This window comes from Salvelinus alpinus, chromosome 10 (genome assembly GCF_045679555.1).
Source record: "Salvelinus alpinus chromosome 10, SLU_Salpinus.1, whole genome shotgun sequence".
NCBI classification, from domain to species: domain Eukaryota; kingdom Metazoa; phylum Chordata; class Actinopteri; order Salmoniformes; family Salmonidae; genus Salvelinus; species Salvelinus alpinus.
The window spans coordinates 52498528-52514743 of NC_092095.1; the positions used below are offsets into that span (position 1 = coordinate 52498528).

Consider the following 16216-nt stretch of genomic DNA (forward strand, 5'->3'; position numbering starts at 1 on the left):
ACTTCATGTAATTGTCAATAAAAGCCTTTGACACTTATGAAATGCTTGTAATTATACATCAGTATTCCATAGTAACATCTGACAAAAATATCTAAAGACACTGAGGCAGCAGACTTTGTGAAAATGTATATATGTGTCATTCTCAACTTTTTGCCACGACTGTGCATGTGTACACACTACCGTTCAAAAGTTTGGGGTCACTTAGAAATGTTCTTGTTTTGAAAGAAAAGCACGTTTTTTTTTGTGCATTAAAATAACATCAAATTGATCATAAATACAGTGTAGACATTGTTAATGTTGTAAATGGCTATTGTAGCTGGAAACAGCAGATTTTGAATGGAATATCTACATAGGCATACAGAGGCCCATTATCAGCATCCATCACTCCTGTGTTTCAATGGCACGTTGTGTTAGCTAATCCAAGTTTATCATAAAAGGCTAATTGATCATTTAGAAAACCCTTTTGTAATTATGTTAGCACAGCTGAAAACTGTTGTTCTGATTAAAGAAGCAATAAAACTGGCCTTAGACTAGTTGAGTATCTGGAGCATCAGCATTTGTGGGTTCGATTACAGGTTTAAAATGGCCAGAAACAAATAACTTTCTTCTGAAACTCGCCAGTCTATTCTTGTTCTGAGAAATTAAGGCTATTCCATGCAAGAATTGCTAAGAAACTGAAGATCTTGTACAACGCTGTGTACTACTCCCTTCACAGAACAGCGTAAACTGGCTCTAACCAGAATAGAAAGAGTGGGAGGCCCCGGTGCACAACTGAGCAAGAGGACAAGTACACTAGAGTGTCTAGTTTGAGAAACAGACGCCTCACTAGTCCTCAACTGGCAGCTTCATTAAATAGTACCCGCAAAACACCAGTCTCAACATCAACAGTGAAGAGGCGACTCCGGGATGCTAGCCTTCTAGGCAGAGTTCCTCTGTCCAGTGTCTGTGTTCTTTTGCCCATCTTAATCTTTTTATTGGCCAGTCTGAGATATGGCTTTTTTTTTTGCAACCCCCATCTCGGTGTCTCCTCTTCACTGTTGACATTGAGACTGGTGTTTGTTTCTCAAACTAGACGCTCTAATGTACTTGTCCTCTTGCTCAGCTGTGCACCGGGGCCTCCCACTCTTTCTATTCTGGTTAGAGCCAGTTTGCGCTGTTCTGTGAAGGGTGAAAGATGTTTCTTTAATCAGAACAACAATTTTCAGCTGTATTAACATAATTGCAAAAGGGTTTTCTAATGATCAATTAGCCTTTTTAAAATTATAAACTTGGATTAACTGACACAACGTGCCATTGGAACACAGGAGTGATGGTTGCTGATAATGGGCCTATGTAGATATTCCATTCAAAGTCAGCCGTTTCCAGCTACGATAGTCATTTACAACATTCACAATGTCTACACTCTATTTCTGATCAATTTGATGCTTTTTTAATGGACAAAAAAATTGCTTTTCTTTCAAAAACAAGGACATTTCTACGTGACCCCAAACTTGTGAACGTGTGTGTGTGTATATATATGAATCCTTTTTTGGGGGCCTGAACCCATAACTACCCATGTAATATTGACAGTAGTTTTATTCTCTCAAACTAATACATTGTCTTACCATCCACAGTTTTTTTGTTTTGTTGTGTGGTCGCTTCGTGGATTGGTTTGAAATAATCCATGAATCCCTGAATCATACAATATCTTTACAAAATAAGTTACATTTATTATCCGTTAAATTGAAATGACTGTTAGACCATCATTGCTGTCGAGGGTCTCGTGTATTTGACCATGTACCAAATCTGTGGATTTCAATGCCTACCCACATTCCAATAAAGGCAGACAGATATTTCTATAAATGTGTCTCGATGGTTATGACCTGAAAGGACTATTTTAATGGTACAGTAAGTGTATTAAGTCTAGAAAGTGCTTTCGCTACGTTACTTTCAAACCAAGGTGAATGAACAATGCAGTTAACATGAAGAGTAAATGATATTCAGCAATCTTAGTAGGACAATGGAATATTTCTTCAGAATCCCCCCCCCCCCCCCCCAACATATTTCAGGGAGTGTCTTCATCAGGAATTAACATAAAATAGACATGAGTTGTATATACCAAAGATGGTGGATAGAGATGTTTAATATGGCTGTTTACCATTTAAAACCAAGGTTCCTGTCTGTAGGTGGTTGTTTCCTCTCGTGTGAGCATGCTTTCCCGCATGAGCTCACGGTTCCTCCACATAGGTCGTGTTCCCCTGCTCAGACATTGCATGCATCAACCAATGGTTGTGTGCCGCTCATAGACTGTGTCATCGACTAACAGATTGGGATAACATATGTGTTTAGCTCTTAGCTGATACTTAAATTAACTATCCAGTTGTTTTTAGATCTAGTATGTGTCAGCAACGCCTGGGCAGAGGAATGCCCAATCTCTGGCTTGCTCATGCAAGAGCGGGAACTCCCACTTACACAGGCAGGACTTTTTTCAATGGAAAACTGCCCAATAACATTTAAATAACTGCAATGTTACTGTCTGATCACCGCATTTCAAAAAGAGGGCTCTCAATTTTAACCAATCGCCGCACTTTTACAGCCGAAAATGGTTCAATCAAGCCATACTTTTCCCTCACCAGTGCATTTTCGTGACACATTGGACAGGAATCACTGCAAAATGTCAGAATTGCCTGAGCAAATCAATCATTTTTGCCCGCAACTATCAAAAAAAGCACCAATAATGCTGCATTCATAACCAACTGGATATGGTAATTAGCCGTAAATACCGGTTGGATGCATTCACATGCTTGAACTAGTTGAGAAACGTTGATTGGCTAATGGCCAACCAGCTGTGTTAACCATAAACTAAAAGTACAGCTACACCCCTTATAAGATTTTTTTTTTTTTATAAATAAATAAAAAAGTACAGCTACAGTGTCGTGCTTGTAAAGAAATTGTAGTGTTCAAAAACCATAATAATAGATTCCTTTTTATAAATAATGTTTTGTTGTTACATTTAACTGCTGAAAATGCTGTTATCGAGGTCATTTTCTCAGTAGTTGACGTCTGAGTTCAGCATGTGGGAGAAGTTGGTGTTCAGGAATGATGGTGGTTTCAAGACAACTGGAAACTACCCCCCCAAAAATATGGTCAAATCATGACATCAGTGATCTTCCGGTTTTAGAGTCAGAGCTCTAGCAAGATGCCCGAGTGTCCGGCTTGGAATTTCCCGAGTTGACCACTCAAGATAAAGGAGCTGGAATTCCGTTGATGACTGCTCAAAACTATTTTTCCCAGTCGGAGCTAATTTTTTCCCCAAGTTCCCAGTTGTCTTGAACACACTGAAGTCGGTAGTCAGAGGTTTCCGAGTTCCAAGATCCGAGTAGCCAGTTGTTTTGAACGCGGCATCATAGATGTGTTTCCCACTTGTAATTACGAATTGGAGGGGTGTTCAAGTGGATTCTTCCCAGTCGTATGTGGTAATACCACCTTCACACTTGGTTTAGACCGCAGCATAAGTAAAAAAAAAAAAAAACTTTACCATTGAGTCAATTTTAAGCTTGTCTTAGAATGATGGTTGATTTGCCTAGGTGGGAGTCATGGGTAAATGCAATTCAACATGGCTCCCGGAACATGAGTATGTCAACATAAATGGACGGACGGACAGGTCTCTTCTTTTCTGAAACATGGTTCTCGGACAATGGCTATCCAACTCGATTGATTCTCCATTCACCAGATGGACTGGACAGTGGAGTCAGGGACATCTAGGGGGGGAGACATGAACACCAACTGGTATGCTAACTCCAGCGCGGTGGAAGTGTTGACCCACTGTTCACCTGTCTTGGAATACCTGATGGCCAAATGCCGACCCTTTTACCTCCCGAGGGAGATTTCAGCTGTCATCGTGACTGTTGTATACATTCCACCTCAGTACAAGACAAATAACAAGCTGGCACTTAACGAGCTGTACAAGGCTATAAACAAGCAAGAAACCCTACATCCAGAGGCTGCTTTTCTGGTTGCCGGCGATTTTAATTCTGCGTCACTAATACACGGGATGCCCAACTTCCCTCAATACGTCTCCAATGCCACTACGGGCGATAAAGTCCTACCTCTGTTATTCTACCCACAAGTCAGCATACAAGGCCTTCCCTCGTCCGCCTTTTGGCAAATGAGATCATGACTCTATACTTCTGTTTACAAGCAGAACTCAAACAGGAAGTACTGTGACTCGCTCTGTTGAAAATGGTCACCAGAATCAGAGATTATGCTACAGGACTGCTTTGCTAGCACTGATTTGAATATGTTTTGAGACTCCACTAACCGACTCTGTCACCGGCATCATTAGAAAATATATCGGCGATGTTGTCCCCATGGTGAGGGTTCGCCTCTTCCCCAATTAAAAGCCCTGGAGTAACACAGAGGTTGGCGCTAAACTAAAGGACAGTGATACTGCACACAGAGCTATCGTAGACAACTCTGAGGCCATGGCAGAGGACGGGAATAAGTACAAGAAGTCCCGCTATGACCTCCGCGGAGTCATCAAATGAGCAAAAGGGCAATATAGGAATAAGGTGTAATCATACTACCCAGGCTCCGACGCCCGCCACGTATGGCAGGGACTACAGTCCATTACGGATGACAAAGGAAGACCCAACCGTGATCTGCCCAACGATGCCTCTTTACCAGACAAACTCCATGTTTTTTATGCATGTTTTGACAGCAACAACATCGTGCCAGGTGTGAGGGCCCTCACCGACCGTGTGGATTGGGTGATCTTGCTATCTGAGGCCGACGTGAGAAAAGTCTTTAATCAGGTCAACACCCGCGGGGCCCGACAGTATTCCAGGGTGCATTCTCGGAGCATGCGCAGAATAGCTGGCAGGCATATTCACGGTCATTTTCAACCTCTCCTTGTCCCAGTCTGTAATCCCCACATGTTTTAAGATGAACACCATTATTCCTGTCCCCAAGAACTCTAAGGCTTCATGCCACAAGGACTACCACCCTGTAGCACTCACTTCTGTAATCATGAAGTGCTTTGAGAGGCTGGTTATGGCACAGATTAACTCCACCATCCCAGACACCCTAGACCCACTCCAATTTGCATACCGCCCCCAACAGATCCATAAATGATGCAATCTCAATTGCACTCCACACTGCCCTCACCCACCTAGATAAGAGGAATACCTACAGTGCATTCGGGAAGTATTCAGACCCCTTGACTTTTTCAATATTTTGTTATTTTACAGCCGTATTCTAAAATGGATTAAATTTATTTTTTCTCATCAAACTACACACAATTTTCTTGGATTGTCTTATTTACAAGAATATTGACCACAATAATGACCATTTTCCCATTCACTATAATGGGGATCCTTTTTTCTTTTAACAATGCCTGCAGTAGCTCGGTTGGCCTTGAACTTCTGTGGATTCAATGAGAACCGGCAGTCGTTCTCCCCTGCATTCACCTGATGATAAGACAAGACGTGATTAGATCTTTTTTTGCTAACAGACGATGGGGTCTCTGGGTTGCCGGTTTGCCTGGGTGGGGGTCCCTGGGCAAGACAAGTTTGAAAACCCCTGCTCTATGGCACAGTGGAGAGGCAGGCAGCAAGGTTTAGACAAACTTTTGCAAATCAAATGCTAGGCTAGTAGCATGGGGAAATAATATCTAGATGCTTTTTTCCAGGGGAGATTAAGTTCATGAATTGTCTAGCTGGGCTGTGGAACAGTAGACGCACATTGATAATTCAAATGGAACTGGTAACAGGCATTACCCGGGATTGTTAACAGGCATTACCCGGAGAAAGGGTGGCAGGTAGCCTAGAAGTTAATAGCATTTGGCCAGTAACAAAAATGTCACTGGTTCGAATCCCTGAGCTGTCTAGGTAAAAACATCTATCGATGTGCCCGTGAGCAAGGCAATTAACCTTAATTTATCCTGTAAATCGCTTTGGATAAGAGCATCTGCTAAATAATGTAATTGTTGTGAATAACTCCCTGCTATCAACCAATCAGGATCCAAACAACCTGTTTTATAAAAAAGCAATAAGACCCTCGAACCGGGTAATTATCGTGAATAACACCCTCCTAAGGGCTGTCACACGATAATCCCTGGGTTCTCATGCCTTATTGCTTAAATATGACACAATGAGTGCGTGTTATGTCAGTGTATCCAAATTACGCCAAGGACATTGGCCACATGAACTAATTGTAACTGATGCTTGTGTTTTATTACTGGTCCTGGGTTTAGCCGAGGACACCAGAATGGATGATGCCACTCCCCAAGCATGACTGACACATCTGACTACCATGATTTAACATACCTTTAGGTTTCAAAGTTTCTTTACTTTGTTAGCATGCACTGGTAAAGTTATCATTTTGGTATTAATGTGATTTATCAAAAAGTATCTTATTCCCTTTTGGAGGAATAGATTGTACTAATATTGCCAATGTCAAATGTTTAGGTCTTCAAGTAATGGTGAACTGAGGAGGACTCAAATCCACATAGGGCCTGGGTTATATTTATTTATGCTGGAATGAAGAAGTTTTGCGCTCGTTAGATGTTGGGTGAAGATGGTAGGCGGCACATGGCTCATTTAACAGTTCTTCATAACATTAGTATGGCTCAGGCAGGTGAACAATTGCTTTGTGTTTCGCTTGTTCCGAAGTGGCATCGTGAAATTTCGCACCTTGCAATTGCCAACTGAAGACTAAGTAAGTGGTAAGTGCGTTTTTAACTCATAAAAAAAAAACGATTTGAATTCTGTGCTGTCATTAAAGGTTCCACAAAGCTAAATTAGATGTGTATTTAACATTTTCCCCTTCAAAGGCCCATGACCAGACGTCTGACATAATTCCCGATGCCAGGTCACTGAAAGATCAGACCACCATCAGACTGTCCGGCATGTCCTGAAGTCATCAGGTGAGAAACACAACTTGACCTGTTGGTTAAATGTTTGGAGACATATTTTCTTTTGAACATTACTGAAGGGTTCATTGGTCTTTGTTTTAATACTGTATCGTGATCTGTGACAAAGTTAATCAATGTATTTAACATGACTGTCTTGAGTGAATTATATATACAGGTTTTATTTGAATAGTACACATTTGGAGCTAAAAGCTGAATTGCAGCATACAGTAAATACTGCAGGCCTTACATGCAACTGATTAAACAAAATAGAAGGTACATGATCCTATATTAATCTGAAAGCAGACTGAAATGTATTTATCAAACACCTACTGACATTCTGTGTACTTTGTAATTTCAACTGAAATGTATAATTCAAATCACAAAACCTGTGAAGAATTTATGCCACTAATTTGTCTTAGTTACCAGTCCTTTCCAATTGTATGGACGTGTGATTTCCCACCCACCCACACAGACACTCATATCTTCCTGAGCAGCCTTCTAAAGCAAAAAGGGTGTAGTGTGTATGCCTCTATACATCGAAAAAGCGTATTTTCCCTGTGATAGATGCATGCAAAATGTATTTCCTGAAACTTTTTCATGTAATGTAAACTCCCATAGTGTATTTGTCAAAAACTCTGCCTTCTCAAATATTACTATAACCGTACCATGTCTTCGAAGATTTAGGTGCTGGGATTTAGAGTGTTAGACTGCTATGAGTAGCCCTTTACTGAATTCAATGACCAAAAAGCGCACTCTTTGGCCTCATGGGTGGAATGCTATTCATATATTTCATAATTTCATAACTAATAAGGATTATAAATAAAAATAAAACAACAAAAATCCAGTGTTCCTATGTCAAACAGTTTTGTTATATTTCAGTCTTCTGTGATGTATATAAAGTGTAATATTCATAGCTGCAAGAAGTAGTTTGGGGGGAGGGGGGGGGGGGGGGGGGGTTTGAGACAGGTTATATCGGTCTGCTAATACAGGACTAGTAAAGGCCCAGTGCATGCTGACTACAGGAATGTCCACTAGAGCTGTTGCCAGACAATTTTATATAAATTTCTCTACCATAAGCCGCCTCCAACATTGTTTTAGAAAAGTTTGCAATACGTCCAACCAGCCTCACAACTGCAGACCAAGTGTATGGCATTGTGTGGGCAAGCGGTTTGATGATGTCAACGTTGTGAACAGAGTGCCCCATGGTGGCAGTGGGGTTATGGTATGGGCAGGCAGAACCTACGGACAATGAACGCAATTGCATTTTATCGATGGTAATTTGAATGCACAAAAAAAGCGTGATGAGGCCCATTGTGAGGCAATTTATTTTAAAGGTATTTGTGATCAACAGATGCATATCTGTATTGCCAGTCATGTGAAATCCATAGATTATGGCCTAATGAATTAATTTCAATTGACTGATTTCCTCATATGAACTGTAACTCAGTAAAATCACTGAAATGGTTGCAAGTTCAGTATATATTATTTATTCAGATTTTTCAGCACCCCTACTTCCCTTGGCTATGGTAATATTTGGATGCAAACTCAAAATTGAATACATTTCAACTCTATATATGACATGGTACATGTGTCTTTTTTTAAGCCCATAACCTTGTGTGTGAGTTGTATACTTTTGTTTCAAAGCAGATTTGTTTAAGACTACCAAGAATCACTGTGTGACCCTGATTTAGCTTACTGACCACTTTAAAAGGCATTTAGATGTACATTTAGCTGAGGTCAGCTGTGCACCTACTCTGTCTATTGTATGCTTGGTAAGAGCGAGGGTAGTACTGCTTCATGTGAGGTATTAGAGTTAAAAGATGTCAGCAAGGGTCAGTCATAATGGTCCCTTTGTGTCTTGGATGATGTTAGTAGTAGTTTGACATGAGCTATTACCATAGTTTGATTCTTAATACATTTTTGCCCTACACATAATACACGTTTATGAAAACAGTGTCAGGTGTGCTGTTTGGGGTTAGCAGATGAAGAACACAAATGCTAGCTAGCTACTCAGCTTGCAAATCAGAGTTGAAATGAGGTAACTGTATCTAGCTAATATTAGCTGGCAAGGATTTTAGCTAGTCAGTTTGTATGCATTATAGACCTTTATCTTTTTGGGGAAATGTCTGTGTCTCCATCATTCTGAGGTATGATGTCAAGGTATATTTGATGTTACAATCTTGCTTGCGTTGTGCTACATTATATATACACAAAGGTATGAGGACACCCCTTCAAATTAGTGGATTCGGCTATTTCAGCCACACTCGTTGCTGACAGGTGTATAAAATCGAGGACACAGCCATGCAATCTCCATCCGAAAACATTGGCAGTAGAATAGTCTTACTGAAAAGCACAGTGACTTACAATGTGGCATCGTCATAGGATGCCACCTTTCCAACAAGTCAGTTCGTCAAATGTCTGCCCTGCTAGAGCTGTGCCAGTCAACTGTAAGTGCTGTTATTGAGAAGTGGAAACATCTAAGAGCAACATCGGCTCAGCCGCGAAGTGGTAGGCCACACAAGCTCACAGAACGGGACCGCTCACGTAAAAATCGTCTGTCCTTGGTTGCAACACTTACTACCGAGTTCCAAACTGCCTCTGGAAGCAACTTCAGCACAAAAACTGTTCGGCGGTAGCTTCTTGAAATGGGTTTCCATGGCCGAGCAAGCCTAAGACCACCCTGCGCAATGCCAAGCGTTCTCTGGAGTAATGAATCACGTTTCACCATCTGGCAGTCCGACGGATGAATTTGGATTTGGCGGACGCCAGGAGAACGCTACCCGCCAGAATGCACTGTGCCAACTGTAAAGTTTTGGGGAGGAGGAATAATGGTCTGGGGCTGTTTTTTTTAACGGTTTGGGCTAGTTCCAGTGAAGGGAAATCGTAACGCTACAGCAAACAATGACATTCTAGACAATTCTGTGCTTCCAACTTTGTGCTAACAGTTTGGGAAAGGCCCTTTCCTGTTTCAGCAGCATGACAATGCCCCCGTGCACAAAGCGAGGTCCATACAGAAATGGTTTGTTGAGATCAGTGTGGAAGAACTTGACTGGCCTGCACAGAGCCCTGACCTCAACCCCATCGAACCCCTTTGGGATGAATTGGAACGCAGACTGCGAGCCAGGCCTAATCGCCCAACATCAGTGCCCAACCTCACCAATGCTCTTGTGGCTGAATGGAAGCAAGTCCCTGCAGCAATGTTTCAACATCTAGTGGAAAGCCTTCCAATAGGAGTTGAGGCTGTTATAAAAGCAAACGGGGACCAACTCCATATTAATGGCTATGGTTTTGAAAGGAGATGTTCGACGAGCAGGTGTCCACATACTTTTGGTCCTGTAATGTAAGTGTCGGTGTTGGTTTGAGGAGAGTGGTTTTTGCACTGCTGCTATTTGGAGACCAACATGTATTCTCTATAATTATGCCAGTATTCATCCTCTGAGTCCTCTCTCAGCTTCAGCCCACTCTGTTGACACACTGCCTCCTCTACATGTGTGTCTCTTCATAATAAAAAATCACCTCAGTGTGAAATGAAAAAAGGGAACTATTAGGATCAATGTGGCAATTATTAATGTTGCCGATGAATGAAAGCCTAAATGGAAGTGCTACAAAGTGAAAACCTACTTGTATACTTATAGTTTTTAAATAATTGTGCTGTCTGAACTGTGAATAATAGTCATATGAAAAGTATTTACGTGCATTAATATTACCTCTGCCAGCTTCATGACTTTCATGTATTGGTTATTTTTCATCATGACGATATGCATAATAGCTCATTGATAAAGCAGCAGTATTGTTAGTTATGTAAGAATGTGAAGAAGCTGGCAATGATTCATTTCCCACTGGGCAAAAACTGGTTGAATCAACGCTGTTTCCACGTCATTTCAACTATAAACCAAAAATTGTGATGAGTTCGAATATACATGGAAAACTGATTGCATTTGCAAAAAGCCATCAACGTAAGTGAATTTTTGATTTTTTTTCACCCAACTTTTAACCTAACTCACGTTGAATTCACATTAGTTGACAACTCAGCCAAATGTAAATCAAAACTAGACATTGAACTGATGCCCAATGGGTTGTCCTTAAAAATGTACTGTTCAACTAAGTGTACAAAGCATTAGGAACACCTGCTCTTCCTATGACATAGACATACCAGGTTAATCCAGGTGAAAGCCCTTATTTATGTCACCTGTTAAAACCACTTCAATCAGTGTGTGTCAAGAACTGCAACGCTGCTGGGGTTTTCACACTCAACAGTTTCCCGTGAGTATCAAGAATATGTCCCCCACCCAAAGGACATCCAGCCTTGTTACAACTGTGGGAGTCGTTGGAGACAACATGGGCCAGCGTCCCTGTGGAACGCTTTCGACACTTTGTAAGAGTCCATGCCCCAACAAATTGGCACTGTTCTGAGGGCAAAAGGGGCTGCAACTCAATATTAGGAAGGTGTTCTTAATGTTTTGTACAATTAGTGTATACTTAATGTACAGCAGTCATCTATCATCTCAGCAAGTGCAATGCACATCCCATGAATGTGATAACCTAACAGATAATGCACTCTGTTGATTTATTTTACAGTAACATCATTTCCACTTGTAGATGACACCCATTCAGTAAATGCAACATGTATTTGGAAAGAGAGGGCATAAGTGAGTGGGCTCAACATGCCTTTAGGAACAGCCTGAGGATCTTGAAGATAGCTCCCCGTGTACATATTCAGGCAGTGTGTAGGCACGCCAGAAATCCTTCAGTCCGCGTGTTTTACAATTTTCTCCAGTGGGACTTAATCTAAGGGTAGCTCTTCAAGGAATGTGAGTGAAATGTTGTGAGAAATGTATTAGGCTACTGCAGTGTTCAACAGATTGTGGTCCTCGAAGCAGATCAGTGAAGGCAACGGAACAATCTTTCAGAGGTGCATAACAGTATTTTAGTCTGAACCAAGAAATACATCATAGCAAAACATTTCATTTCAAGTCTTACTTCTAAAATTCAGAGGAACCAAAAAAGACAAACACTTGACAAAACAATTGAATAACCCTTTTCCTTAGCTTTAATATTTTTTTGAAGAATCAGCTGTAGCTATTTCTTTTTTACTATCCCTTCTCCACGTGAAGCAACCCCAGTAAAACAAGTAACATATTCAGAGTCTGCTTTGGAGGAGATGTGCCAGATACATTTTTCACAGAGGGAGAGCGAGAGGAGCAGCGACTGGAAAAACTCATCACCAGGAGGCAACAAAAATCGAATGCAGTAACTGCCAAGTATTCTAGACACCGAACACATTTGATAGCAACATGCACCCTGAGCTTGGAAAACTCTAGACCACATTTCATTTGTCTTTATCAATTTGTCTTTATCTTCGTCAAAGGAAACTGAGTCCAAGATGAATCAAACAGCCTGCGTCTCTCATCAAATACCATGCCAGTCATCCAAAGATATGGTAAGTGTGTTTATTTTATAATGCACGATGTGGACAACCTACTTACAAATTCCGATATATGTCATATTCTTCCTATACCTAAAGTCTACAGTAGCCTAATCACGACCTGTAGCTTACAATGTTGCCTGTATAAGAAAGGCATTGTGATCAATGGTTTGAACAGGTGTGTACAAACAATCGTCTTCATAGCTCCGTTTATCCATCACTGTCAATCACAATGGTGGGTTGCTCAGGCTAAAAGTTGTCTCTTCTGGACTTGAAAGATGAATGAGTATCTGCACAGCTTCTGCCTTTTATAGAAAATAGTTATTCAAACAATCTAATCACCCAGAACCCAATCTTATGTGTGTAATTTATAAATCTGTCACGAGACTCTATGCAAACAATTAAACCCTGTCATATGAAATGATTATAGTGGCTGCATATTAAATGGATATTATATTCATCAACATCCGAAATACCAAAAATAAAGTGACCACAACTGGTCTCTTAGCAACAACGGTGATTGCATGGTCTGCAACATAGAAATCCAATCCAATGGATTCTATTTCTATGTCTGCAAATGTAGTCTCTCTAGAGACGAGTGGCGGTCGGTGCTGTTTAAGATCAGGGAGGACGATGATTTTTTTTTAATGAGCATGGCCTTTTTTCTATGACAGCATATTGGATGACTGTCATTCATATTCCATTCACCCAGCTCAACGTAACATACGTGATAATCAAACTTTCCCTATACCCATCATGAGGTTGCTACCACCTACCCTGTGAAAGAAAGTTTACAATGTAGATGCACAGGTCGAGAGAAATTTGAGTAATCAAGATGACAGACATTGACACATTCAATGTCGCCTTGCACAATCTTGCCTGCATCTAGCTGATCTAGGATGTAATCATAGAGTACCACAGTCATGATACCCATAAAATCTAGTGGTAAAACAAATGGTTAAAATGGCGCCGGAAGAAATGGCAGCAGTTTTACGGGCTCCCAACCAATTGTGTGTATTATGTGGTTTGTTTTGCGTTATTTGTAACTTGTTTTGTACATAATGTTTCCGCAACGGCAAAAAAGAGCTTCTGGATATCAGGACAGCGATCACTCACCTTGGATTAGACAAAGATTTTTTCTACAACAAGGAGGACGCACAAGACATTCTCCAAACACCCCACAGGGCCGTCATCCCCGTTATTTGCAAGAGGAAGCGACGCAGGAACAGAGGACAAAGAGCCGGATGCCTGGTCAGGACCTGGAAAAGGCGAGTGGGAAAGCTGCCGTTACCGTCAATACTATTCGCCAGCGTGCAATCATTGGACAATAAATTAGACGAGGTACGATCACGAATATCCTACCAACAGGACATCAAAAGCTGTAATATCCTATGTTTCACGGAATCGTGGCTGAATGACGACATGGATATTCAGCTAGCGGGATATACGCTGCACCAGCAAGATAGAACAGCACACTCCAATAAGATGAGGGGGGGGGGGCGGTCTGTGCATATTTGTAAACAACAGCTGGTGCACGAAATCTAAGGAAGTCTCTAGATTTTGCTCACCTGAAGTAGAGTATATTGTGATAAATTGCAGGCCACACTACTTGCTAAGAGAGTTTTCAACTATACTTTTCGTGGCTGTTTATTTACCACCACAGACAGATTCTGGCACTAAAACCGCACTCAATCAGCTATATAAGGAAATAAGCAAACAGGAAACCACTCACCCAGAGGCAGCGCTCCTAGTGGCCGGAGACTTTAATGCAGGGAAACTTAAATCAGTTCTACCAAATTTCTATTAACATGTTAAATGTGCAACCAGAGGGAAAAAAATTCAAGATCACCTGTGCTCCACACACAGAGACACGTACAAAGCTCTCCCTCGCCCTCCATTTGGTAAATCCGACCACAACTCTATCCTCCTGATTCCTGCTTCCAAGCAAAAATTTAAGCAGGAAGCACCAGTGACTCAGTCTATAAAAAAAAGTGGTCAGATGAAGCAGATGCTAAACTACAGGACTGTTTTGCTTTCACAGACTGGAACATGTTCCGGGATTCTTCCTATGGCATTGAGGAGTAAACCACATCAGTCACTGGCTTTATCAAAAAGTGCATCGAGGACCGCGTCCCCACAGTGACTGTACGTACATACCCCAACCAGAAGCCATGGAATACAGGCAACATTGGCACTGAGCTAAAGGGTAGAGCTGCCGCTTTCAAGGTGCGGGACTCTAACCCGGAAGCTTACAAGAAATCCTGCTATGCCCTGCGACAAACCATCAAACAGGCAAAGCGTCAATACAGGGCTAAGATTGAATCATACTACGCTGACGCTTGTCTTATGTGGCAGGGCTTGAAAACTATTACAGACTACAAAGGGAAGTACAGCCGCGAGCTGCCCAGTGACACGAGCCTACCAGACGAGCTAAGTCACTTCTATGCTCGTTTCGAGGCAAGCAACACTGAGGCATGCATGAGAGCATCAGCTGTTCCAGATGACTGTGTGATCACGCTCTTCGTAGCCGACGTGAGTAAGACCTTTAAACAGGTCAACATTCCCAAGGCTGCGGGGCCAGACGGATTACCAGGACGTGTGCTCCGGGCATGTGCTGACCAGCTGGCAGGTGTCTTCACTGACATTTTCAACATTTCCCTGATTGAGTCTGTAATACCAACATGTTTCAAGCAGACCACCATAGTCCCTGTGCCCAAGAACACAAAGGCAACCTGCCTAAATGACTACAGACCCATAGCACTCACGTCCGTAGCCATGAAGTGCTTTGAAAGGTTGGTAATGGCTCACATCAACACCATTATCCCAGAAACCCTAGACCCACTCCAATTTGCATACAGCCCAAACAGATCCACAGATGATGCAATCTCTATTGCACTCCACACTACCCTTTCCCACCTGGACAAAAGGAACAATTAGGTGAGAATGCTATTCATTGACTAAAGCTCAGCGTTCAACACCTAAGTACCCTCAAAGCTCATCACTAAGCTAAGGATCCTGGGACTAAACACCTCCCTCTGCAACTGGATCCTGAACTTCCTGACGGGCTGACCCCAGGTGGTCAGGGTAGGTAGCAACACGTCTGCCACGCTGCTCCTCAACACTGGAGCTCCCCAGGGGTGCGTGCTCAGTCCCCTCCTTTACTCCCTGTTCACCCACGACTGCATGGCCAGGCACGACTCCAACACCATCATTAAGTTTGCATACGACACAACAGTGGAAGGCCTGATCACCGACAACGACGAGACAGCCTATAGGGAGGAGGTCAGAGACCTGGCCGGGTGGTGCCAGAATAACAACCTATCCCTCAACGTAACCAAGACTAAGGAGATGATTATGGACTACAGGAAAAGGAGGACCGAGCACGCCCCCATTCTCATCGACGGGGCTGTAGTGGAGTAGGTTGAGAGCTTCAAGTTCCTTGGTGTCCACATCAACAACATACTAGAATGGTCCAAACACACCAAGACAGTCGTAAAGAGGGCACGACAAAGCCTATTCCCCCTCAGGAAACTAAAAAGATTTGGCATGGGTCCTGAGATCCTCAAAAGGTTCTACAGCTGCAACATCGAGAGCATCCTGACTGGTTGCATCACTGCCTGGTACGGCAATTGCTCAGCCTCTGACCTCAAGGCACTACAGAGGGTATTGCGTACGGCCCAGTACATCACTGGGGTTAAGCTGCCTGCCATCCAGGACCTCTACACCAGGCAGTGTCAGAGGAAGGCCCTAAAAATTGTCAAAGGCCCCAGCCACCCCAGTCATAGACTGTTCTCTCTACTACCGCATGGCAATTGGTACCGGAGTCCCAAGTCTAGGACAAAAGGCTCCTCAACAGTTTTTACCCCCAAGCCATAAGACTCCCGAACAAATACCCAGAG

General features: G+C 42.3%; 1 protein-coding gene across 3 annotated transcripts in view; it reads left to right on the forward strand.

The window, feature by feature from the left end:
* The first annotated feature begins 11596 nt into the window (after positions 1-11596).
* The window catches only part of LOC139532233 (inactive dipeptidyl peptidase 10-like), a 50044-nt gene continuing 45424 nt past the window's right edge, over positions 11597-16216 (forward strand). Inside the window, exons 1-2 of one of the 3 annotated variants that reach the window (XM_071329604.1) lie at positions 11597-12142; positions 12261-12332. In XM_071329604.1, the coding sequence (XP_071185705.1) occupies positions 12276-12332 (57 nt within the window). In that variant the 5' untranslated portion in view covers positions 11597-12142; positions 12261-12275. Of the gene's footprint in view, positions 12333-16216 lie in introns of all 3 variants that reach the window. The other 2 variants (XM_071329603.1, XM_071329602.1) reach the window with 2 other exon arrangements.